We start from the raw sequence: 27,500 nt of genomic DNA on the forward strand, positions 1-27,500 counted from the left end.
GGAGTGCAAACCCTGTCCAGGCCAAAAACGCGGATCGATTTTTACCTCGATACCGATGTACTTGTATTGTTGTCATGTAAAGCACAAAATAGGCCAATGTACTCCTATTTATGTTATAATATGATCTACATACAAATATCCATGACCATGATTCTTAAAAATGTGTAGCTCTGCAAGATCGGTTTAGGAATGATTTATTGATGATTTTTTTTTTTTGCAGAAAGTCTGAAGTGAAACATCAAGATGGATGACTGTGTAATTTGCGAAAAAAACAGTGTCAGGTGGAGAGCGAACTGTTACATTAACACAAAAGGGATGCGATGGTATCCTGAAAGCCAGCGAAGCCAGAGGCAAAGATATAACAGTCGCAGCTGGCCAGTCTGTCCATGTGAAGTGCAGAAGTGACTATACCAACCCTAGATCAATCCTGTATCACAACAAACGTAAACTTTCTGGTGAACAGGATCATCATCTTCAGCACACACTTAGATCGAAAGAAACTACATTCAGTTATGACAAGGATTGTGTATTGTGTGGTTGTCCAGATGTATACAAAGGCAAGAAATCAGAACATAAACTTATTCCTGTTATAACAATGGATTTCCAGAACAAAATCCTGAAGGCATGTGATGAGTTCAAGGGAGAATGGGCTGACATTGTAAGAGGTAGGGGGCTTTTTGTTCAAGACCTGCCTGCTGCAGATGCAGAATATCACAACATTTGTAGTGTTAACTTTAGAACAGGGAAACAAGTGCCAATCGTTTTTCCAGCAAGCCATAGAGCAGAGAGCTGTAAAATGCAAGAAAATCAGTGGAAGTGGCAGACCCAAGGACTCAAAAAAATCCGAAGCTTTTCAAGCAGTAGTAGAGTATCTTGAAAACAATGATGACGAGCAGGTGACCATCAACGATTTGATAAGCAAGATGAAGGAATATCTCCAAGATACTGACATAGAGCCGTACAGCTTTCCACATATGAAATCTGAACTAAAAAAAACATTTCAGTGACAGAATAACCATCACAGAGATCAATGGCAAACAAAATGTAGTAACATTTCACACCACCGCTTCCAACATCCTCCATAATTTTCATCAACAAACGATGCAAGACAAAAAAGGATGAGAAGACCCACATAATTGAAGCAGAAGCTAAGTTAATAAAACAAGACATAAAAGAACTTGATCAGACCAGGAACACCTATCCCACTGCCACCGAAATATCAACAGAAACAGCACTGGAGTTCGTGCCACCATCCTTGCAGCAGTTGTAAACACAATATTCTGTGGAAAAGATCGAAGCACCAAATTTGCTTCACTAGGACAAGCGATCATGCAGGCAACGCGGCCTCGTATCCTTCTGGCACCATTATAAATTGGTTTGGGTGTTCAAATGCACAACCACTTCCAATCAAAATTTTTGGTGGATTCTTGATATCACCATGGGTTTTCCTGCTCTTACAGTGAAGTGAAGAAGTACGAAAGAAGTTCTTCAGTTGCACATGGCACAGAGATTCAAAACTTCATTGCAAACAATTTTATACAATATTCTGCTGACAATGTTGACCACAATGTGAGAAGTATTGACGGCAAGGGTACGTTCCACGGTATGGGAATTATTGCTATGGTGACACCCGGGACAAAATCATCAAGAACCATTCCAAGAGTGAAAGTCACATCTGGTGATATTGCTTCTGTTGGACGGATAAATGTTCAGCACTTATTCTCAGAAAGAGATAACCTCCAGTCTCTCCTCTACCAGCCAATAACAAACCCAAATGCAAAAGAACCATGTGCAGATGTAGATCTACTTTGGAAGTCATCGTTGCTGCTGAAAGTCCCAAGACCCCGTGGTCTGGGTTCATGCAGCTCATCCACAAAGGAGAACATCCTGGTGTGTCATCGGTCATGTTTCTCCCCATGATTGATTTGGATCCAAACGATCTCACCTGCATTTATTCTTCATTAAAATTCATATCTTCCCATGCAAGTCAGTACCAAGCATACCCAGTGGTGACATTTGATCAACCGTTATGGTGGAAGGCACACATAATGGTAGAGAATCTTCCTGAATTGCAACCAACTGTCGTTCGTTTGGAAGGGTTACATACAAAAATGAGCTTCCTGGGATCCATTGGCCACCTGATGAGTGGATCAGGCCTTCAGGAGCTGTTGGAAGTAGTGTATGCTGACAACACAGTGGTACATATGTTCTCAGGAAAGGCAGTCAGCCGTGCAGTTCGAGGTCACTTGCTTGTTGATGCTGCACTGAATACACTGGTGACATCAACTGCATTGAACGTACCTCTTCCGTCATCATCTGAACGTGCCGTAGGGTGTGTGCAAACATTTCACTGTCAGCTGACACAGACTCGGAGGAAGACCCAACAGAGCGGTAATTTGAGTTTAAGATGACCGTGGCCTCCAGATGTTTCACAACAGATTCAGCTTCAATTGTGATTGTTTAACCCTGGGGTATACAGATGTACTTGATGTGTAATACTATGTTATATAATGTACTATTTAAAGTTACGTAAATTTTATAAACGCGAGACTTCAATATGTGAAATGTTGTTACCAGTACGTACTATGGCCAGCCGCCCGCGGAGCCCGGTCACCGCCAATTTTACGAATGTGGAATCATTCTGACCCATATCAAGTATTTATAGAGGTTTATATAGTGTTTTTAACTTCCAGTGCAAATATCTGATGCTCCTGTCGTATATTAAAACTATTGTTTATAAGACTGAAACACATTTTTGTTATTTTTCATTTTCGACATTCAAATTTTTGAATTTTAAAGGTCGGGGTAAGTTTTCTCAAAAATAAAATGTTCCACTGAATAGATTTTGGTAGATTTTTAATAGGATAGTCCCAGGTACATTAGGAATCATCACAAACAGGTTTGAAAACTATTGCAACTTGTTTCAGGTCACCACCTTTTTCAGCACAGGGTGCCCGGACTACTCGAGGAGGGGGCATGGGCTTGGTTAAAAACACACATCAACCACACAACCCCCTTTGATAAGACCCCCACCAACAGCACTGCATACACAATCACCAATCAATGCTCAGACTACCTAAAAGTCTAATCAACATCCCCATACCCCTCTATTTCCACAACTTCCAGGTACCTATATAATTCTAATTTAAACAAATCTACGTTTTTTTTTTGCTGCCACTACCTTTCCAAGGAGATCATTCCATGCATTAACTACTCTCTGAGTAAAAGTCCCCTACCTTACTACCGTCTTAACTCTCCTCTTCTTTACTCTCAGGCTATGGCCCCTGGTCCCATCACTGTCTACTCTGTTGAATAATTAATCTTCACTTATTTTATCGATACCTTTCATTATCTTAAAAATCTCTATCACATCTCCTTGTAACCGCCTCCTTTCTGGTGAATAAAGCCCTGTCTCCTTCAGCCGCTCCTCATATCTGAGTCTCGCTAGGCCCGGAATTAATCTCGTAGCCCTACGCTGAACCTTCTGGATGGCATCTATGTCCTTCCGGAACTGTGTTGACCAAAACTGTACACAACATTCTAGATGTGGCCCTCATTAAATTCCTGCACAATGTTAACACCACCTCTTTTGATTTGTAATTGATCCCCCTCCTTGTGCAGCCTACAACCCTATTTGCTTTACCTACTGCTGCCAGGCCCTGTGTTGCACCCATATCCATTACCACCCCCAGATCCTTCTCCTGTATGACATGATCTAAAATTACCCCTTACATCCTGTAATCTCCATTTTCATTGTTCTTTCCCATCCCCAACACCTCACACTTGCTCAGGTTAAACTCCATCTGCCAATCTTTTACCCAATCCATACAAGTATCAATACTTTCTTGTATCTGATCACCACCCCCTCTGTGATCCACATCACCTCCAAGCTTTGTGTCATCTGCAAATTTGGAAAGCTTACTCTTCACCCCATTATCCAAATCGTTGATGTAAATAATGAATAGCAATGGTCCGAGTACTGATCCCTGAGGTACCCCGCTACTTACATCCTCCCACTCACAGCCACTCTTTCCTTCCTATCACTAAGCCTGTTTGCAATCCAATTAGCTACCTGACCAGCCCCTCCAAAAGCTCCCACTTTGGCTAACAACCTCCGATGTGATACCATCTCAAATACCTTCTTAAAGTTAAACAGCTTAAATATACTATGTCCACTGACATTCCCTCATCCACCCAATCAGACAGTGCTTCATAGAACTCTAAAAGATTGATTGGACAAGAACTACCTTTGGTAAACCCATGCTGACTACCTTAAATTCGTCTGCATTTGTTTAAATGGTTCCTCATGTGGTCTTTAATTAATGTCTTCAACACCTTCCCCACAACTGAAGTCAAACGAACAGGTCTATAATTTCCCAATTCTTCTCTGGATCCTTTCTTAAATAACGGTGTTATGTTTGCTTCTCTCCAATCCGGTACCTGTCCTGACTCCAGTGAGCAATTGAAAATATCCGTTAACATCTCGCTTACCTGCTCAGTCACCTCCATCAATACTCTAGGTTGCATATTATCTGGACCAGAAGCCTTATCTTCTCTTAGATTACCGAGCTGTTCCTTTACTTCCTCCACTCCAACCTGGATCTTCTGTAAAAGCCCTTCCTCACCTCCTCGATAAATACTCTCAGCTATTGGCAATTCTCCTGCCTGTTCTTGTGTAAAAGTTGAAGAAAAATACCCGTTTAATAAGCCTGCCATCTCACTCTTATCATTAACTACTCTCCCGGGGCGATTCGTCAATGGGCCCACACTGGTCCGAACCTGTTCTTTTCCCCTGATTTAGTTAAAGAAAGCCTTGTTATTATGTTTAATATTCTTAGCCACGTCCTTCTCATACTCTCTTTTGGCTTGTCGAGTTATTTTCTTCACTTGCCTCTGTTTACTTCGATAGTGATATAAATCCAACTCCAGTCCTGTTATTTTAAACCGAATAAATACCTTCTGATTCTCCTTTATAGTATTCCTTATCTCACTACTCAACCACCCTGGTCTCTTTATGCTTCTAGTTTTACACCTCATTGGAATGTACTTACTCTGCACTCTACAAATTTGGTCCTTGAAGATTTCCCATTTTTCTGATGCTGGAGTCTCCCAATCCACATCACACAACTCTCTCCTCATACCCTCAAGGTTTGCCTTCCTGAAATCCAAAAGCCTTACCCTACTATCCTGAACTCTAACCCTCAACAGAATCTTTGCACACACAATGTTATGGTCACTTGATCCGAAATGCTCTCCTACCTCCATCTCCTCCATCATATTGGGGTCATTACTTAAAAGGAGGTCTAACACTGCACTCACACTCGTGGGCTTATCTACAAACTGGGTTAAAAATTAATCTTGGAATAAAACTAGGAAATCCTCATCCACTCTGCCTTTTCCCTGTTCCTGGACCCAATCTATCCCTGGCAAGTTAAAATCCCCCATAATCAATACTCTTCCCTTACCACATGCCCTTTTGAATTCTTCATTTACTCCTCCTTCCTCCTCTTCCTTCCCACCTGGAGCCCTATAAAAGCATCTTACCATTATCTTACTGTTTTTACAATCTCTAATCTCTACCCACACAGAATCCTCAACATTTATTCCTTCGTTATTAAATACCCCTTTTTCTTGATACAATGCTGTCCTTTACCCAGATTGCTACTCCTCCTCCTATTCTCTTCTTCCTATCACACCAATACACCGTGTAGCCTTCTAATCCTGTCCTCCAGTTACTCTCCTCCTTAAACCATGTCTCACTCACTGCAACTACATCATACTCCTCGCTATCTACTTTGGCCTTAAGCTCTTCCATCTTATTATTTAAATTTGTGGCATTGGTATGGAATATGTTTAACTTTTCCCTTCCTGAAATTTGATTTTCCTGCCTGTCCTTACTCATCCCAATTACTGCATCCGTTCCTTCCTTAATACCTTCCCCACCCTCCACTGACCTAAAAAAGCCTGAATTCCTTCCTCAATTCCCACTGCAAACCTTACTGCTCCCTTTCTATTTAATAAACGACCATCATTCTGGAAACACTCCCTTTGTCCCTTAAATGATTCCCACTGCTTCATAAATGTAAAACCTTCCTTCCTGCAGAATGAAGAATCTACATATTTTATAATCTCATCACCCACAAAAACTGTCTCCCATTCCTTATTTTTACCAATGTCTATTGCTGCACCGACACCACTAACTGCACTCACTGTTCCACCACTGCATGCTCCCACTGCATCTCCACCACTGCCCGCACCCGCTGCACCCCCACTGCCCGCACCTGCTGCACCCCCATCACTGCCCGCACCCGCTGCACCTCCATCACTGCCCGCACCACCTCCACCACTGCCCACACCCTCTGCATCTCCACCACTGCCCTCCCCCGTTGCACATTCACCACTTCCAATATCCTCAACAACCTCACTCCACAACCGTAACCAACTATTATCTACAAATTTCTCACATTCTGCTACTTGCTGGAAATTATTGATGCGTTCCTTCAACCCAGTAACTACCTTATTCAAGTGGACGATTTCCTCACACTTCCAACAACAATAAGAACCCTCTGCTTCCCCATTGTTGACATGGCCCACATTGAGCAACTGTGACATTTTACGTACTCCTCATCCTTTCTCCTTCCCTCTATATTTAAAACCTTCTTCACCCCCATACTCCCAAGGCCCAAACTGACTTCATGCTAAACTTATCACGAGGCCTCGTCCTACTTCTTTCAATAAAATAACGAAACTACCTGCTAAAACTGTTATGAACACAACACGAAAAAAACAAGTACCATTCCACAGACCCTGACACAAATCTCGATAACAAAATACACAAAACACTTTAGGACTGGAAACTTAGCTTTAGAGGGACTGGAAGGAGAGCTCGCCACCCAGTCGTCCTCGTGCACCAAGCCCTCAATCGGAAGTCTGAACAATGAGTTATACTATTCAGTACAATGAGTAAAACTATTCTGCAAATTGAGAAATACAATTTGGTACGATGTGAAATACTATTCGATGCAATGAGTAATACTATTCAGTACAATGAGTAAAACTTTTCTGTACGATGGGTAATACTATTCTTTTCAATGAGTATTCCTATTCTGTACAGAGAGTAATGCTATTCGATAAGATGAGTAATACTATTTGGTATAATGAGTAATACTATTCTGTACGATGGGTAATACTATTCTTTTCAATGAGTATTCCTATTCTGTGCAGAGAGTAATGCTATTTGATAGGATGAGTAATACTATTTGGTGCTTTGAGTAAAACTATTCTGTACGATGAGTCATATTTTTCTGGACAATGACTAATACTATTCTGTACAATGAGTAATACTATTCTGTACAATGAGTAATACTATTCGGTACAATGAGTAATACTATTCGGTACAATGAGTAATACTATTCTGTACAATGAGTAATCCTATTCTGTACAATGAGTAATACTATTTGGTATAATGAGTAATGCTATTTTGTACGATGAGTAATCCTATTCTCCATGATGAGTAATACTATTCGGCATGATGAGTAATCCTAGTCTGTACAATGAGTAATACTATTTGGTATAATGAGTAATACTATTCGGCATGATGAGTAATCCTAGTCTGTACAATGAGTAATACTATTTGGTATAATGAGTAATACTATTCTGCATGATGAGTAATCCTATTCGGCATGATGAGTAATCCTATTCTGTACAATGAGTAATACTATTTGGTATAATGAGTAATGCTATTCTGTACGATGAGTAATCCTATTCTGCATGATGAGTAATACTATTCGGCATGATGAGTAATCCTAGTCTGTACAATGAGTAATACTATTTGGTATAATGAGTAATACTATTCGGCATGATGAGTAATCCTAGTCTGTACAATGAGTAATACTATTTGGTATAATGAGTAATACTATTCTGCATGATGAGTAATCCTATTCTGCATGATGAGTAATACTATTCGGCATGATGAGTAATCCTATTCTGTACAATGAGTAATACTATTTGGTATAATGAGTAATGCTATTCTGTATGATGAGTAATCCTATTCTGCATGATGAGTAATACTATTCGGCATGATGAGTAATCCTAGTCTGTACAATGAGTAATACTATTTGGTATAATGAGTAATACTATTCTGCATGATGAGTAATCCTATTCTGCATGATGAGTAATCCTAGTCTGTACAATGAGTAATACTATTCTGCATGATGAGTAATACTATTTGGTATAATGAGTAATACTATTCTGTACAATGAGTAATACTATTTGGTATAATGAGTAATACTATTTTGTACAATGAGTAATACTATTCTGCATGATGGGTAATACTATTCTGCATGATGAGTATTCTTATTCTGCATGATGAGTAATCCTAGTCTGTACAATGAGTAATACTATTTGGTATAATGAGTAATCCTATTCTGTACGATGAGTAATACTATCTGGTATAATGAGTAATACTATTCTGCATGATGAGTAATCCTGTTCTGTACAATGAGTAATACTATATGGTATAATGAGTAATCCTATTCTGTACGATGAGTAATCTTATTCTGCATGATGAGTAATCTTATTCTGCATGATGAGTAATCTTATTCTGCACAATGGGTAATACTATTTTGTACGATGAGTAATACTATTTTGTACGATGAGTAATACTTTTCGGTACTACGAGTAATACTATTCTGCATGATGAGTAATAGTATTCGGTACTAAGAGTAACACTATTCGGTACTATGAGTAACACTATTCTACGTGATGAGTAATAGTATTCGGTATGACTGGTAATACAATTCGTTATGATGAGTGATACCAGCTGGTACGATATATGATACTAACCGGTACAATCAACGATGGTCTTGTTGGTTTGATTCGTTTCTATCGCACTACTGAGGGTGACGGTGAAAGTGATTATCCATTTCCTCCAAACGTGCCGTCACATTCCGTGTGGATAAACCAGAATGACGTCATCACGTTTTGCACGCGTTTCCTTTTAATAACCTGTACAAGCAAACAAGAGAAGAACCCTGCAAGGTGCACGAATCCATGCCACGGCGTTTCCTTAATTACATCACGACAGGTAGATGGAAATCGTCCGGAAGTTTTACCAGGTTACCTTGACGTAGCTCGACACGTAAACGTATTTAAAGAGGAAAAAAAAAAAACCGTTAAACAATCAAAAACCTCCGCGTGTCACTGAACACTCTTGTGAGTCACAGTATATCGGCCTCAATCGCAGAGCCCCAACAATTTCGGCCAATGATAAAGTTGAAATAAATAATAAATATAAATTTACCTTATCAGGTGTGTATAAATCGTTTACCTTTACGTTGTGCTGACATGATTTATCATAATTCACTTTAACGTCAAAAATAAAAATAAAAAACCGATTCGAGTCTTTAAACATGGAATGGATTATAGTTCGATTGTACCGTTTATCTGGGTATTTCTACGTATTAAAGTCCTGCACGTCACACGACGATCGGAAAACGATATTTATTTGCGATTTTGTGTTAAACGTGGGAAATGATCGGCGTTCGCAACGTTTAATCGTTAACTTTATTTACCGAATCAACATGGAGTCTGCCACGTTGATTGCCATATTTGTTGGACCAACACTAGAATGACGGCTGGTTCTGGTTAGCTTGGTAGTTATTGTCCATCGTGAAGGTAATCCTCTGTAGTTACGTGTACGTACGTCAAGGTAACCCGGTCAAACTCCGAGCGATTTCCATCCATCTGTCGTGATGTAATGAAGGAAACACCGTTGCATGGATTCGTGCACCTGCAGGGTTCTTCTCTTGTTTGTTTGTGCAGAGAATAAAAGGAAACGTGTGCATGACGTGATGACGTCATTATCACGGAATGTACAACACCTCTGCGGGAAAAGGAGAATCACTTTTCAACCGAACCGAATAATATTACTCATAATACCGAATAATATTACTCATCGTACAAGATAGTACTGTATTACTCATCGTACCGAAAACAATTACTCATCATACCAGACAGTATTACTCATCATAACACAATAGTATTACTCATTTTGCTAGATAGTTTTACTCATCGTACCGAAAACAATTACTCATGGAATTGAATACTATTACTCATCATACGGAATACTATTACTCATTGTACCGAAAACCATGACTCATCACACCGAATACTATTACTCATCGTAATAAATACAATTACTCATCGTACTGAATACTATTGCTCATCGGACCGAATACTATTATTCATTGTACACAATGCTATTACTCATCAAACCAGGTAGTACAACTCATCGTACAGAATACTATTACTCATCATACGGAATACTATTACTCATCAAACCAGGTAGTATAACTCATCATACGGAATACTGTTACTCATTGTACCGAAAACCATTACTCATCACACCGAATACTATGACTCATCATACGGAATACTATTACTCATTGTACCAAAAAGTATTACTCATCACACTGAATACTATTATTCATCGTACAGAATACTGAAAATTACTCATCACACCAAAAAGTATTACTCATCACACCGAATACTATTACTCATTGTACCGAAAACCATTACTCATCACACGGAATACTATTACTCATCACACGGAATACTATTACTCATCAAACCAGATAGTATAACTCATCATAGGGAATACTGTTACTCATTGTACCGAAAACCATTACTCATCACACCGAATACTATTACTCATCATACGGAATACTATTACTCATTGTACCGAATACCATTACTCATCGTGCTGAATACTATTGCTCATTGGACCGAATACTATTACTCATCATACAGAATACTATTATTCAATGTACACAATGCTATTACTCATTGTACCGAATACCATTACTCATCGTGCTGAATACTATTGCTCATTGGACCGAATACTATTACTCATCATACAGAATACTATTATTCAATGTACACAATGCTATTACTCATCAAACCAGTTAGTATAACTCATCATACGGAATACTATTACTCATCATACAGAATACTATTATTCATTGTACACAATGCTATTACTCATCAAACCAGGTAGTATAACTCATCATATGGAATACTGTTACTCATTGTACTGAAAACCATTACTCATCACACCAAATACTATTACTCATTGTGCTGAATATTATTGCTCATTGGACCGAATACTATTACTCATAATACAGAATACTATTACTCATTGTACACAATGCTATGACTCATCAAACCAGGTTGTATAACTCATCGTACAGAATACTATTACTCATCATACGGAATACTGTTACTCATCGTTCAGAATACTATTACTCATCGTACTGAATACTATTACTCATCGTTCAGAATACTATTACTCATCGTACTGAATACTATAACTCATCACACGGAATACTGTTACTCATCCCACCAAATACTATTACTCATTGTACAGAATACTGTGACTCATCGTACAGAATACTGTTACTCATTGTACCAAAAAGTATTACTCATCACACCGAATACTATTACTCATCATACGGAATACTGTTACTCATTCTACCGAAAACCATTACTCATCACACCGAATACTATTACTCATCATACGGAATACTGTTACTCATTGTACCGAAAACCATTACTCATCACACCGAATACTATTACTCATCGTGCTGAATACTATTGCTCATCAGACCGAATACTATTACTCATCATACAGAATACTATTATTCATTGTACACAATGCTATTACTCATCAAACCAGGTAGTACAACTCATCATACGGAATACTGTTACTCATTGTACCGAAAACCATTACTCATCACACCGAATACTATTACTCATCATGCTGAATACTATTACTCATAATACAGAATACTATTACTCATTGTACACAATGCTATTACTCATCAAACCAGGTAGTACAACTCATCGTACAGAATACTATTACTCATCATACGGAATACTGTTACTCATCGTACTGAATACTATTACTCATCGTTCAGAATACTATTACTCATCGTTCAGAATACTATTACTCATCGTACTGAATACTATAACTCATCATACAGAATACTGTTACTCATCAAACCAGGTCGTATTACTCATCGTACAGAATACTATTACTCATCAGACTGAATACCATTACTCATTGTACCAATTGTTATTATTCCTCATCGTACCAGATAGTATTACTCATTATACAGAGTAGTTTCGGATAGTCGGTCGACCATTGATTGCACCGAGTCATGCCAATGATTGACATGAACGGTATCATCGAGCACACACCAAACAGTCCCACGTTGATCGTCCCAAAGAATACTACTGACCACAGCAAACCTGCGAGTACAGTATATGTCCTTGTGAGTGGAGCAAACAAGGATAAACAAGGAACTTTGGTGCAGGAGGAGGCCGTTCGGCCCATCATGCTTGCACTGCACCAAACTCCAGCGTCATCACCCATCCTCATACTTAAGCTCCTGACCACGTACACAAGCCAATCCGTCCATACCCCTCCATGTGTAATACATCCAGCTCGTGTCTTCAACTTATCCACCCCTCGGCTGTCACGACCTTTCCGGGGAGGCCATTCCGTGCATTAATAACCCCTCTCCGAGTGTCCGCATTTATTAGACGTATTCAATGTTTGTATATACGTTTCTTCATCCGCTTCTTATTTGTCGTGATGTTGGATGACCCCGAGTTTCTCGTTCGTAGAACATTCTCAACACCCCGTGTACGTGCTTTAAATTGTTTCCGTAAAACACGCGTTACATCGCCAATGGTGATAAGGATATAATTTTATGTTTGACAAACTCCGACGAATGACCATCTCGCCAATCCACGAGAGCGTCACCCATCATTTTGAGGTGTGCATCGTCGCGCAAAGTACGTGCTTTATGGCCGAACGTACGTGGGCTACCGCAGGTGCCGGATCGCTACCTGTGCACGAGGAGGTGCCCAAAATACACACCTCGTTTTGAGCGTCGCCTTCGGATTCGACCACGAGATACTCCATGGACTGTCCGGGCACCTCCCCAAGGCGAGCTTTGCCGAGTCCATCGAGCACGTACCCGAGAGTTCCCATCACGTCACCAATGGCCTTCCACCTTTTGCAACCTCCCGCCTTCCCTCTTTGTGAAGTGCGACTCGGTGCGGGAGCCGCAGAGTTTCGTCCGCACTCCTTTACGGCGGATAGCATTGTTGATCCCGCGCAGAGCGAGCGCTTCCACCCGCAACCTCTCCCCGACCGTGGGTCGTCCTCCTGCGGCTCCGCCGGACTCTGGTTCGGTCATTTGACTGGGTCGACGGACTCGAGGAGCCTAAAGGTCGAGACGGGGCGTGTGTCTCCAGCAGGACCACAAGGCGAGGTCCCTGGGGGGCCCATCCCGGCCTCGGACCCTCCACCGATGGACGTGACAAGCGGAGAGCCTTCTGTCAAGGAGCACCACGGTAAACACTACATACTATACGCCGTGCAAGGTGCCGTAATCACCTTTACCGTGATCGCAAGTTACCTGCATTTACACACGAATGAACGACAAATGCATTCAACACTACAACGGCACTGGGTAAAGCGCATACCTCCACCAGGCTCAACAGGTACGTTTCGTATCCCACTGACATCACGGATGTACATCTGGACCTGAAGCCAAATCGAATCGGCTTGTTTTTGTCACCTCCCCAAGTCATCCTTTTTTCTTTTTTTTTTTTAAAGGTGAAGAATCAATTTTAAAATTCTCGGATCCAGATTCGGATGTTCACGAAAATCCAATCAATTCGTCCTTGTCACACACCCAACCTGTCCAACAAGTTTCGTCCAAATCCGGCCACAACCTTTTGAGACATCCAGACAAACAGGAGTGGAAACATAACATCCGTGCACATTCGTTGGCAGAGGTTACTATATGAACCGTCCGTACGACGTTACATCAACGGTGTCCATCTTTCGTTTTGGGACTATGTCCTACACGTTCTGGTCATGCGTCCTTTATGCCACCCAGGTCATGTGTGTGATGAACAGGTTTTAATAGGTAGGGACCGTATACACCCGTTCATGGCAATCTTCATCATAAAACCACTAAATCACCACTGCTGGTTCTTCCTGTGGCTGTACTATGTTGGCGATAGTTGTATAACACTTTGCAAACCTTTTGGGCCTGTGCTGTATCGAGCAGGTGTACAAGCTGGTGTAACTGTTACCCGTTGCCGTAACTCGCATCCAATTGTCCAGCACAGATGAACGGTGCATGTTTTTCTTTCTCACAGTGAAAGTTTTAATTTTATTCTCAAATCCAGCGATTCCTTTCCTCTACGCTCTACCCTAATCCTCATATTAGGTCCCGTCTGCCGCTTCACCGAACCACCTGTGGACCCGTCCACCAACTGGTTGTGTGCGAGCTCCGGCCGCAAGAAGCGCCGTCCGTACACCAAGCTACAGACGCTCGAGCTCGAGAAGGAGTTCCTCTTCAACACGTACCTGAGCCGCGAGCGGCGCCTCGAGATCAGTCGGAGTCTGAGCCTCACCGACCGCCAGGTCAAGATCTGGTTTCAGAACCGGCGGATGAAGCTGAAGAAGACGAGCGGAGTCCCACGCACCGACCTGCAGCGAAGGGACTATCGATAAAACGTCACCTATCCGCACGCTGAGCGGTAAAACATCTCTGGACACGGGTCGACCGGGTGGTTTTAACCCCGTTCACTCACAACACCTTTCTAACAAGGTGTTTTTAAGTCTTTTGTGAGATGTGCATGTGTTTGTGCTTTGAGGAAAACCCAAAATGAAGTTTGATGAGTTAGTTTCGTCACTCTCAATGTGTGTACATGACTGTGACCCTCAGGTAAGGTTCATCTGGTGGATGCTGCATGTCGGATATTGCTCAGCCTCCAGAGCAGAATGGAGCCATGTATCAAAACCTACATCAAGCTGCTCGTACTTGCCCATATAAACCGCGGGGTCTGAACCCAATCGGTGATCTTTCTCTGCGCATGGTAAAAGGGGTTGTGGGGAGAGGGGTGAACGAGATAATAAAGACCCCAAGGAGTACATGGATAGAGAAAAAAGTTATTGTACTTTATAGGATATCTTTGGATGCTTTTTGATGTTTCATATAATTTAGGGTATCGCAAGCCACGGGAATGACCACGGAGATCAATTTACGGACAGAGGCCGAATTGCTCGTTGACTTGTGCACGCTATGATGGGAAAAGTCCTCAAGGGGTCAACATTTACCCCAAACCCCCCCTGTTATTTAGACTATACAAACACGTGCGTACTGTTGTGTACACGATCATAATATTTATGATTAAAAGAATAAACGATTCGTTCTGCCGTTGAATGATCTGCTCATTGTGATATCATTTGCTATACACAGGTATGTATTACTCGCAAGCTCTGTCGTTATTATTATCCCCATATTATTAGGCTTCTAATCCTGGATGGTTGTTATTTTTATTATTCCATATAAGTACTCTTATCTTCTCATTATCATTACAATTCCGAGTTAGTGGTTTCATGTCGCGCTATCTTCGACTTTGTTCTGCGCTCGAGTAACGTGATATTCGGCTTACATTATCTCAAAGACCATATGAGGTGCATGGTACAAAAAAAGTAAATAAAATGGTTCTGGAACGGTGAAATCGTGCCAAAAACGGGTACTGCATTTGGCTTTGTGTTCTTTGGTCTTACGTAACCGAGATATAAAAAGAGGGTTATGTAATGGTACACGACTGATTGTTAGGAATCTCCACACCCATGTTCTAGATACTGAGATCCTAATTGGGGCAAACAAAGGTGACTATGTGTTGATACCACGAATCAAACTGACCCCATCAGATGTGAACTTGCCATTCATTCTTGAAAGAACACAGTTTCTAGTAAGAGTCAGCTACTGCATGACTATAAACAAAGTGCAAGGCCAAACCTTTCATAAAGTTGGGTTATATCTTCCACAGCCGGCGTTCAGCCACGGTCAGCTATATGTTGCCTTCTCATGATCACGTCGTTTCTCGGACATTACGGTGCAAATTATACCAACTACAAAACAAGGGTTCCACAATGACAATGCTATAACCCAAAACATTGTGTATCAAGAAGTACTTTGAACATCGTATTCCACTTACTGCATCAAAGTAAAATTACTACTGATACTCTGCATCAGTTCCTATCTCAAACACACCCACCCCAATATGTCGCGCAGAGCACGGGTTATGCTAGTTATCATTAGAATTCCAGATCCGTATGCCTGGAAGCCCATTGTTTTTTGTTTGGGTTTTATTAGTACAATATTATTTTTCTACCTGCAGAAAAGTCCGTCAAAATGATGATGGACTACCCTTCTGTATTTTCACACTATTCAGCCTTGAAAACTCGGCATAAACTCAAATTACTGAAAAAAAAAATCTTCATTTATTCCGCTGTCGTGTATTGCATAAAAGGCCGTCAAAATGTCAGGTTGAAGGTGTTTTATTAAAAATTCCAAATATATGTATGTATATATATACATTATACAGTATATGTGTATGTATGTATATATATATATATCTATATATATATATATATATATATATATATATATATATATATATATATATATATATATATATATGTGTATGTATGTATATATGTGTGTATTATACCTTGTACTTTTTGACATGCATTACCTACCTCCAAGACCATTTTCTTTTCTCTGCAGGTGTTGTCATCCAAACGTACCTTTGTTTCATGATAGACGACGCATTGTTCAGTCTTCCAATGTACAGAAAATCAAAAGTCCTCGAGTGTAATTTAAAGCGGTGTCATTATATTACTACGGTTAAATGTACAGTTACCCGGATGACATACGCGAAGCAAAAACATGTCCAATTCTTATGATGGGCGAGCCTTCTGTATTTTCACACGATTCACTATTCAGCCCTGAAAACTTGGCCGAAAACGGAAATTATGGACAAAAACCTTCATTCATTACACAAATTGCTCATCCCTTTATTTGGGCAGTGTATTGGCAAGAGACTGCTGCTTCAATTGCTCTCGAAAATAATATAAAATAATCCTGGGTACATACATGAAGCAAAAACATGCTTACTGCTCATGTACATATATAATACTGTACACCGTGGTTTCATAGCTTGGATAATTACAGTGACCATGGGTTAACACCATAGGCCTGAAGCTTGATGCCTATGCGTACTGTTGCCTTCACAAAATGCCGGACGAATGATTTATTTCAGGTTACAATTGTGGTTGGAGTCGGGGAAGGTGTTCAACCAATAGGACGAAGACAGTCCGTGGATGGTCTTGTCCATCCAGACAAACAAACATAGTCCAAAAGTGAATCGACGATTCCTGGGGGGTTATATTATCCGTTATTAATATTCAGCCATATAATGCGACACATTTTCCTCAGGGACCACCACATGAATCGATTTTAAAATCACCGGGTTGTTCCAAGACTTGAGATCAAATGCATTTTGGCCAATGAGGACGATTGGTCCAAGGGCTTGGTGGCCATCTTTGAATTCGATTTTTGTCTTTTTTGAGATTCTTTTCAAAGATCTTCTTCTGAACCGATCATTATGAACAGGTGGTACTGAAGAGTGATAAATTATTCTGTTCATTATACTAAAGTGCTCTCTTTGGAGACCACATGGCTTCTCATATAATGTCCTTCATGTATTCAATGACCTGAAACACATTTAGTGCGTGTGTACTTTACGTCTACATCAAACTTATTGTTATGTTCTGACTAATCGTCTCCTTGTAGGATCCCAATCTTTTACAAGCTCAGATTTTCATTTGGGTTCGTCATATTTTACACCGATTAATTATTCATGTCGTATTTATTTATCTCATTTGACGCTTTTATTTATTTCACTGTACAATGTATTTGATTCAATTTATTGCTTTGCATTATTTGGAATTTGAATGAAATTTGTATGAATCATGTTTTTTTTTTTTTTTTGGAATGTGGAACAATAAACAAAAAAAAAACAATGTAAAACTTCAGTTGCATCATTGACGGATCGGGACGCTTCATGTTTGCAATGTAGAAGTAGAAGATCTTGGTCCAATTAAACTTTGGAAAATTAATGGATTTTGAGGGAGAAAACTGGTACGTGTAGTTTACCTGCTAAACCGATACACAAGGAACTAGAACTGTACTTGGTGGAGCGCCTACCTCTGCCAGGCTGAACAGTTTATGTTTTGTATCCCATGGAGAGGACAGATCTGGATCCGGATCCGAACCAAAATTTAAATCGGCTTGTTCTTGTATTCTAACCGATTCATCCACCAAATTTTGTCATAACTGGTTCACAACTTTTTGAGATATCATGTTGTATATCGTTTTTGGCCCCATCTCGCAATGGTGAAGAATCATTTTTAAAATTCTCCGATCCAAATCAGAACCCAGTTTCTCCCCATTCCCCCAAATTGAAACAATTCGGCCTTGTCACACACCCAACCTATCTATGAAGTTTCGTCTGAATCCGTCCATAACATTTTGAGATCTCCTGCTCACAAACAAACGGAGAGATGAAAAATCACTTCTTCAGTGACACGTGGCGAAACGGAACGGCAATCGGTAGATCACATACCTCCGCAGAGCTGAACAGTTTACATTTTGTATGCCACTCATACAGTAGGTCGGATCTGAATCCGGACCTTAACAAAAAAAAAAATCGAATCGGCTTGTTCTTGTCACCTAACCAACTCATCCACAACTTTTTGAGATATCATACTATATATCGTTTCTGGCCCCAACTCTCAATGGTGAAGAATCACTTGAAAAATTCTCGGATCGAGATCCGGATTCGGATCTTCCACCAAAATCGAATCAATTCATCATTGCCGCACACCCAATATCTCCACCAAGTTGAATCCAAATCCGTCCCCAACGTTTTGAGATATCATGCAATGTCGTTTTCAGCCCCATCTCTCAATGGTGAAGAATCACTTAAAAAATTCTCAGATCTGGATCCGGATTCAGATCTTCACCAAAATTAAGTGTTGCTGTCCTTGGCTGGTCAACTACACACACACAAAAAAGATTCAGAACGATTGCTTGAAAACTGTGGCCAAACATCATGTGATGAACAGTCAAACAGACAGACAGACAAACGCTACAGACTAACATAGTTGGCAAAAAAAAATTTTCGCCAAGTAACAAACAGGAGTGAATACATAACCTCCATCCAGGTATGGATGAAAGGTGCCTTGGGCCCCGGGCGGTAACCGAACCACGGGACCCCTTCCTCCCCGTCCCATCCTGTACTAATAGACATCAGTAAGCTAAGTTACAATGCACCATGTTAAATATGCATCAGGTCAAAGTCAGATCATGTCTTGATCTCAGGATATGTTCTTTTCGATACCATGACAATGCTCATTTAATATTCTCTTATGTTTAAAAAAAAAAACACGAAACCCTGTACAAACAATAAACACTTTCATGAAACACAAAATCTTTACATTTTGAAATGAAATGAACAGCGACAACAATTTAGAACAAGACGCCACAATTATTTGTTGGACCATCATTTGTCATTTTCATTCCAGGGTGAAGGTGGACTCTCCACACAAAGCACCACGACACGTTATCTTGGTTCTTTCCGAGATTTTTTTTCAGATGCACTCGTCAATGATTTGTCCTCGCAGAACTTCACTCTAGATGCTCATGATTTAAAGAATATCAACTCGATCTTGTCCCATTCAGTTTCTGTCCTCATCTGACCTCATCGTTGATGAGTTTTCGTTTCGAGAAGGACCGCTCACCCTAAACCACTGTGATTCGATACCATCATCGACAGATATATCCGAAGAGATATTTCAATGTTAAGAAATGTTTTTTTGTGAGGGGTGTGTGTGTGTGTGTGTGTGTGTGTGTGTGTGTGTGTGTGTGTGTGTGTGTGTGTGTGTGCGTGTGTGTGTGTGTGCGTGTGTGTGTGTGTGTGTGTGTGTGTGTGTGTGTGTGTGTGTGGAGGAGAGGGAGAAACGCACAGCAGCAGGGATAATGGACAAAATAGAGGGACTTCGAAGATAAGGGATGTGAGGAAGAATGAGGAGTTGGGGGAGGATGCAGTGTGTGGACAATATGGATGCAGAAGCAAACCCTCAGGAAACAAAAACACAAAAGTTGTAAACAGGTGACATTGAGGAGAGTTAACGGGGGTAGAAAAGATCGTGGTTTTGGGTGGGGGGTGATCTAAGATGGTGATGAACGGCTGTTTTGAAAACCTGGAGGGAAGAGTGGGATTGAAGAGAGTGTGGAAGTTGATTCCACAGGTGGAGAAAAAAAAAAGGAATGAAAGGGTGAAGGTGAGCAGTGATTCTTTATTTTTGGTAGTTTCACCAGAAGGGGGTTGCTGGCGGACCTTGAGTGACCTGCGAAAATATGGGGGGGGGGGTGGCATATCTCAGACAGAGCCGGGGGGGGGTGAGGCCAGAGAAGAAATGGTAGGAGACAAAAAGACAACCGACTTGCCTGCGGCGAGAGAGTGAGAGACTCAAAAACTCAGGTTCATCGTGGGAGAGACCAATGATCCTAAAAGCCTTGGTTTCCACAGCGTGAAGCTGAGAAAGGTGAGAAGCAGGAGCACCAGTCCAGAGGGGAGAGCAGTACTTGTTCTTCATGGAAAGGTGGTCATACATGTAAAGTTTTGCCTCGATCTGTTCATCCACTTTGAAGATTTTTGGAGGTTTTTGAAAAAAAACCAAAATGAATGCCAAACCACGTGACTGATGACGTCATCAATTCTTTTTTTTCTGTGGATCAATTTATCCCGAGATGACGCTCAAAATTTTTCATACTGATCGGATGTAGCATTCTACTTGAGCAATTATGACGTCATAACGAAGGCACCTATGACATTAAAAAAAAAAATCACACTTATTCTCCATGAGGGGTACTCACCATGTGCCAAGTTTCAATTTTTTCCTTGATGAAGTTTTGGAGACACCCAGGTCCAAAGTTTTTCAATTTTTCAAACATGGCAACCAGACCACGTGATTCATGACGTCATAATTATCATTCCATTCCACATGAACCAGACCTTGAGCGCCCTGCGGAAATATGGAGGGACATATCTCAGACAGAGCAGGGGGTAGGGGGCGAGGCCAGAGAGGAGATAGTAGACAGAGAGACAAATGACCTGCCTGAGGTGAGAGAGTGAGAGACGCAAAGACTCAACCTCATCACGGGAGATACCAATGATCCTAAATGCCTTGGTTTCCACAGCGTGAAGCCAAGAAAGGTGAGAGGCGGGAGCACCAGCCCAGAGGGGAGAGCAGTACTCCATCAGGCTGTGGATGAAAGCTTTGTATGTGGTCAGGAGCTCAGGTGAGCCGAGGAAGGACTTTCACGACAGAGGATGCCCAGTCGGCGACTGGCTTTGGAGGCCAGCTTGCAAATTTTTTTTTTTTTTTTTTGTATACCTTGGTCAAGGCTCGTATGAGAGCTAACACACAACTCACAGCAAGGAGGCATGAGACAAGAGGGGCGGGAGTGGAAGCGACAAAACAGTGGGGAACAGACACATTAGGTGAACTGTGGAAGGGAGAGGGATGGGGATGGGACGGGGAACATGGCGAAGAGAAGATGGACATTTCAGGGACTTTCAGGAAGGAAAGTAGGAGAAATGAAGGAAGTGGGCTTGGGTGGATTATCGGGGGTAGAAAAGATCGAGGATTTGGATGGGGGAAGATAAGAGGTGCTGGTGAACAGCTGTTTTGAAAGCCTGGAGGGAAGAATGGGAAAGAATAGAGTGAGGAAGTTTATTCCAAAGGCGGGAAAAAAGAGGAATGAAAGAGTGAAGATGAGCAGTGATTCGTGATTTTGGTAGTTTTACCAGAAGGGGGTTGTTGGCGGACCTTGAGCGACCTGTGGAAATGTGGTGGGGACAAATCGCAGAGAGAGCAGGGGGGGGCAAGGCTGGAGAGGAGTCGGTAGAAGACAGAAAGACCACCGACCAACCTGCGGTGATTGAGTGAGAGGCCCAAAGACTCAGCTTCATTGCGGGAGATGCCGATGATCTTAAATGCCCTGGTTTCGACAGCGTGAAGCCGAGAAAGGTGGGAGGCAGGAGCACCAGCCGAGAGGGGAGAGCAGTACTCCATCAGGCTATGGACAAAAGCTTTGTAAGTGGTCAGGAGCTCAAGAGGGCCGAGGAAGGACTTAGCACGACGGAGGATTCCCAGTCGGCGACTGGCTTTTGAGGCGAGGTTGGAAATGTGACTTTCCCAGGAAAGGTCATGGCAGATAGTGAGACCTAGAAGCTTGAAAGAAAAGACTTCTTCCAGAGGATTGTTGAGAAAGTGGATGGGGGGGTTTTGTAAACGGTCCTTTCGAAGAGACATTGTGAGAGTGTGAGATTTGTCTGGATTGAAAGACATGTTCCACGTGTTGGACCAGTTTGTGATTTTATCCAGATCTGCAGTGAGTGAAGAAGCTGCTGCTTGCCGGTCTGAGGGATGACAGATGGTACGGCAGAGGGTGGAGTCGTCGGCAAAGAGAAATAGAGGATTTTCCAGAGAGTCCGAGAGATCATTGATGAAAACCAGAAAAAGAACAGGGCCCAGAACGCTACCTTGAGGAACTCCAGCCTGCACAGGAAGAGGGGATGAAAGAACTCCATTTAGGGCCACACGTTGACTGCGACAGGAGAGGAAGTCTGCGAGCCATGAGTGGAGATGGCCTTGAATACCATGGGAAGAGAGTTTGGTGAGTAGGGCAGGGTGCCAGACTGTGTCAAAAGCACGTGATATGTCCAGGGATACGGCTCGGATTTCCTGTCTGGCATTGAGGACCTCCATCCATTGATGGGAGAGCAGAAGCAGCATATCCAGGGTAGAGTGACCTGGTCTGAAACCAAATTGATGATTGGAAATCAAGCCATTGGAGAAGAGGAAGGATTTCATATCTGAGGCGATGATGGATTCCATCACCTTGCTGATGATTGGGAGAAGGCTGATTGGTCTGTAGTTATAGGGATCTGTTTTTGCACCTTTTTATGCAGGGCAGTGATGTTAGCAGATTTCCAAGCAGATGGCAGATGACCTTGGGCAAATGAGAGGGTGAATAGAACAGAGAGAGGGTGAGCAAGAGCAGAAGAGCAGGCTTTGAGGACACGTGGGCTGATGCCGTCTGGACCGGTTGCAGAATCTGACTCGAGGTTTGAAAGCAAGCTCTCCACCTTGTCAGGAGAAAAGGATACAGAGTCCAGGGAAAGGATACAGAGTCAAAAGGTCCACACTTTTAATGAAGAGGAAGGGGAGGAGGCTTTGGGTGCAGGAGGTGGAGGGGGAGGGGGAGGGTAGGACAAGGGACGAGGGGGGCAGGTAAGGAGGGTTGCTGAAGGAGTGTGGGGTATTGCAGAACAGCGAGGGGAGGGGGCCGAATGAGGAGAACAGGATATGTGGTGCTGGGGGAGAGGGGAGACAAGAGACAAGGAAGAAGGCAGTTGAGGATTTGAGGAGGTGGAGTGAAGAGATGGAGGTGAGAGGGCAGTGGAGGGAGGCAGGTTGGTGGATGAGAGGGGGGCAACTTTGAGAAGGAAGAGTGAGGGGGATGAAAGGTGGGAGAAAGGTGAGGGGGGATTTTTGAGAGAGGTGAGAGGGAGGCTTGGAGGGAGAAGAGTGGGATGGTTGCTTTGAGAGTGAGAGTGAGGGGTGAGGGGGGTGAGTTGGCACTGAAGTTGGAAAAAAAGAATGGTTGATGGAAAGCGAGCATCCATGGCAAACTGTGGTTTTTAAAAGTTTTAGGTCAGAGATGCGATTTAACACAATTCCTGATGGGTGCAATGAAGGCGAATTCAGAGCCTGGAGAGAAGAAGCGCTGTAATAGTTGGATTTTTTAGGCAAGGAATGAAGGAGAGCTCGAAATGAGAGCAGTCTGTTAAAATAGCAGAAGAGTAGTGCATTGTGAAACAGTAAAGAGTACCACATGTGTGAGAGAGGAAGATGAAGCATTATAAGATCGTTTTTGTTGTTAAAAATAATGTATGAGAGAGTTCAACAGATTAGGTCATGGAAGTGTTAAAAAAAAAAAAAAAAAAAAATCGAGGAAGAAGACGAGGAGGAAGTTAAGAGGAAGAAGAAGCAGAATCGGGAGAAGGGGAAAAGGTGAGCGTGTTGTTGTTGGGTGTATATGTATATATATATATATATATATGTATATATATATATATATATATTTTTTTTTTTTTTTTTGTTGTTGTTAATATTAATATATGAGAGAGTTCAACAGATTAGGTCATGGAAATGTAATAAAAAAAAAAATCGAGGAAGAAGACGAGGAGGAAGTTAAGAGGAAGAAGAAGAAGCAGAATCGGGAGAAGGTGAGCGTGTTGTTGTTGTAGGTTTTTATTTTTTTTATTTTATTTTTTTTTATTTTATTTTTTTTGAGATAAGAAAGAGATTAGTTGGGAGAATGGGGGATGTTTGGAAAGTAGGGAGGATCAAAATTGAAGGTAATGGGGAGGATAGAAAATGAAGGTAATGGGGAGAAAAAACAAACAACAACAAAAAAAAAAACGATCGAACACCGAGTGGAACCGGTAGGCCTCAAGCCTACGCCTAGGCCTCAAGCACAGGTAAGAACGTCGACAAAAATACTCACAAAATAGCACGATTTTTGAAACAAAACCGAACTAGCAACACACAGTAACATGTAGGTGAGAAAATTAAACAGTTAAAACGGGACAAATAACAACCGGAAACTTAGCTTTGAGAACGTCAGCAGGGAGTTCCAAAGGAGACCTCTCGCTGCTCAAACCGGAACCGGAAGTCAAATGTGGCTTTCCCAGGAAAAATAATGGCAGGTAGTGAGACCCAGAAGCCTGAATGAAAGGACTTCTTCAACAGGGTTGTGGAGAAAGTAGATGGGGGGGGGGTTCCAGATGGTCCTTTCGAAGAGACACAGTGAGAGTGTGAGATTTGTCAGGGTTGAAAGACATGTTCCACCTGTTGGACCAGCTTGTGATTTTATCCAGATCTGCAGAGAGTGAAGATTCTGCTGCTTGCCAATCTGAGGGATGACAGATGGTACGGCAGAGGGTGGAGTCATCAGCAAGGAGATAAATATTTTCTTTTCCAGGGATTTTCTAAAGAATTTTCCAGTGAGTCAGAGTGATTATTGAAGAAAATCAGAAAAAGAACAGGGCCCAGAACACTGCCTTGAGGAACTCCAGCCTGGACAGGAAGAGGGGATGAGGGAACTCCATTAAGGGCCACACGTTGGCTGTGCAGGAGAGGAAGTCTGTGAACCATGAGTGGAGATGGCCTTGGATACCATAGGAAGAGAGTTTGGTGAGCAGGGCAGGGTGCCAGACCGTATCGAAGGCACGCGATATGTCTAGGGATATGGCTCTGATTTCATGTCTGGCATTGAGGACCGCCATCCATTGTTGGGAGAACAGAAGCAGCATATCCAGGGTCAAGTGAAGGTTTGAATCCAAATTCATGATCAGAAATCAAGCCATTGGAGAAGAGGAAGGATTTAATGTCTGAAGCGATGATGGATTCCATAACCTTGCTGATGATTGGGAGAAGGCTGATTTGTCTGTAGTTACAGGGATCTGTTGCAGAAGCTTTTTTTATGCAGAGTGGTAATGTTTGCTGATTTCCAAGCCAATGGCAGATGACATTGAGCAAATAAGGGGGTGAATAGAACAGAGAGAGGGTAAGCAAGAGCAGAGGAGCAGGTTTTTAGGACACGTGGGCTGATGCCGTCTGGACCGGTTGCAGAATCTGAGTCGAGGTTTGACAGCAAGCTCTTCACCTTGTCAGGAGAAAAGGATACAGAGTCCAGGGACAGTTGGGTGTGACTGGGTAAGGTGGGTACAGAAAGCGATGGGTTTGGGACACAAGATTTTGATGCAAACACCGAGTTTAGGCATTCAGCCTTTTCACGTGCGGTATCAGCAGTGCACCCATTTTAGGTAAGGGAGGGGATGGAGGAGGAACATACACCAGAAACAGATTTGATTAGATGCCACCAGGATTTGGAGAAGGGAGAGAGGTTTGAGAGTTCAGACTTGAGATGAGAAAGATGTTTCCTGGTTCTCCTCAGTGTGGACACACACTTGTTACGAGCTTTGTGGAAGGAACCGAGATTCTCTTCAGTTGGATTAGTCTTCCATGAGACGAAGGCAAGTTGTTTCAGGACAACCGCCTCGCCACAAGCTTCAGTGTCCCATGGGCAGGAGGAAGGTCGGAGAACTGAAGACGAGAGGGGATAAATCTGTGCATGAGAGAGAGCAAGTTTCCATGAAAGAATTCCCAGGATGAATTGATGTGGGAGAAAGTAGCGATAGGAGACCAGTCTGGAAGACCTTTTCACTTCAAAAAGAGTTGGTTTCCCAATTCAGTGATGGACAATGAAATTGCTATTTAATGTTCAAATGATTCAGATGAAAATTGATGATTTTTCAGATACAAATTGATCCCAGGAAACATAAGGAAATCAGACACAGGTGGAGGCCATTCAGCCCATCGTGCCTGCGTGACATCAACACCATACTCATTTCTCAACACAAGATCAAAAGAAGAAAATGCAAAATGTATTTATTAATTTTTTTTAATAGTGTTTTTGTGAGTTTTAGTATATATTTATTAACCTCTGCCATCGAAGATGGACAGAAATTACTGTTTTCACCCCTGTCTGTTTGTTTGTTTGTGAACAGTATTACGGAAAAACTCCTCGACGGATTTTGACGAAACTTGGTGGGGGGATTAGGTATGGTCCAAGGATCATGCCATTAGATTTTGGACTTGGTCTAAAGTCCAATAAGGCCGCGATGGCAGCCATTTTGAAAAAATATTTGAATTTTTTTTTTTTTGCATTTCTACATGTTTTAAGTGATTTCCAACAAAAAACATGCCAAAACTAGAGGGGGAGCACTCGGTAGAGTGCAAAACCTCCGCCGCCAATACTGCTGGGTCACTCAAGTGAACCTTATATCTTATTCATTAAATATGATGTCAACAGTGCTGACAGAGTTATAGTTCGTTTCTCCAACATTTTTTGGGGTGGGAGGGGGGGTGGAAATCACTTAAAACATGTAGAAATGCAAAAAGAAGAAATCGAAATTTTGTTGAAAAAAGATTTGCAAAAAATTTTTTCTCTAACAATTTTTTTTTGGGGGGGGGGGGTTGGAAATCACTTAAAATATGTAAAAATGTAAAGAAAAATATTTTTTTTTCTAAATTTTATTTGGGGGGGGTGGTTGGAAATCACTTAAAACATGTAGAAATGCAAAAAGAAAATTTTTTTCTGTAAAATTTTTGGGGGGTTGGAAATCACTTAAAATATGTAGAAATGCAAAAAAAAAATTTTTTTCTCTAAATTTTATTTGGGGGGGGGGGTGGTTGGAAATCACTTAAAACATGTAGAAATGCAAAAAGAAAATTTTTTTCTGTAAAATTTTTGGGGGGGTTGGAAATCACTTAAAACATTGTAGAAATGCAAAAAAAAAAAATTTTTCTCTTACAAATTTTTTTTTGGGGGGGGGGAGGGGAGGGGACCAAGTCCAAAATT

At 41.7% G+C, this 27,500-nt stretch overlaps 2 protein-coding genes across 3 annotated transcripts in view; one reads left to right on the forward strand and one right to left on the reverse strand.

Moving 5' to 3' along the window:
• The window catches only part of LOC147014876 (calpain-1 catalytic subunit-like), a 181,907-nt gene that overhangs the window by 145,298 nt on the left and 9,109 nt on the right, over nucleotides 1-27,500 (reverse strand). Inside the window, exon 2 of one of the 2 annotated variants that reach the window (XM_085853293.1) lies at nucleotides 20,880-21,028. The exons of the other annotated variant lie outside the window; for it this stretch is intronic. The gene's annotated coding sequence lies outside the window, so the exon portion shown is untranslated. The remainder of the gene's footprint in view (nucleotides 1-20,879; nucleotides 21,029-27,500) is intronic. 2 annotated transcript variants of the gene reach the window in all.
• Nucleotides 12,667-16,505, forward strand: LOC147014877 (homeobox protein Hox-A10-like). Its single transcript, XM_085850724.1, has 2 exons — nucleotides 12,667-13,422; nucleotides 14,310-16,505. Exons 1-2 carry the CDS (start codon nucleotides 12,987-12,989, stop codon nucleotides 14,594-14,596), a joined length of 723 nt encoding a protein of 240 aa, XP_085706850.1. The 5' UTR covers nucleotides 12,667-12,986; the 3' UTR covers nucleotides 14,597-16,505.

This window comes from Eptatretus burgeri, chromosome 13, assembly GCF_056783735.1.
Source record: "Eptatretus burgeri isolate ZD-2024b chromosome 13, Ebu_testis_v1, whole genome shotgun sequence".
NCBI lineage: Eukaryota > Metazoa > Chordata > Myxini > Myxiniformes > Myxinidae > Eptatretus > Eptatretus burgeri.

Coding starts and splice junctions, on each gene's coding strand:
- LOC147014877 (XM_085850724.1), top strand. CDS start 12,987: ATGGACTGTCCGGGCACCTCCCCAAGGCGAGCTTTGCCGAGTCCATCG. Junction 13,423..14,309: donor TTCTGTCAAGGAGCACCACG/GTAAACACTACA, acceptor TCCTCATATTAG/GTCCCGTCTGCCGCTTCACC.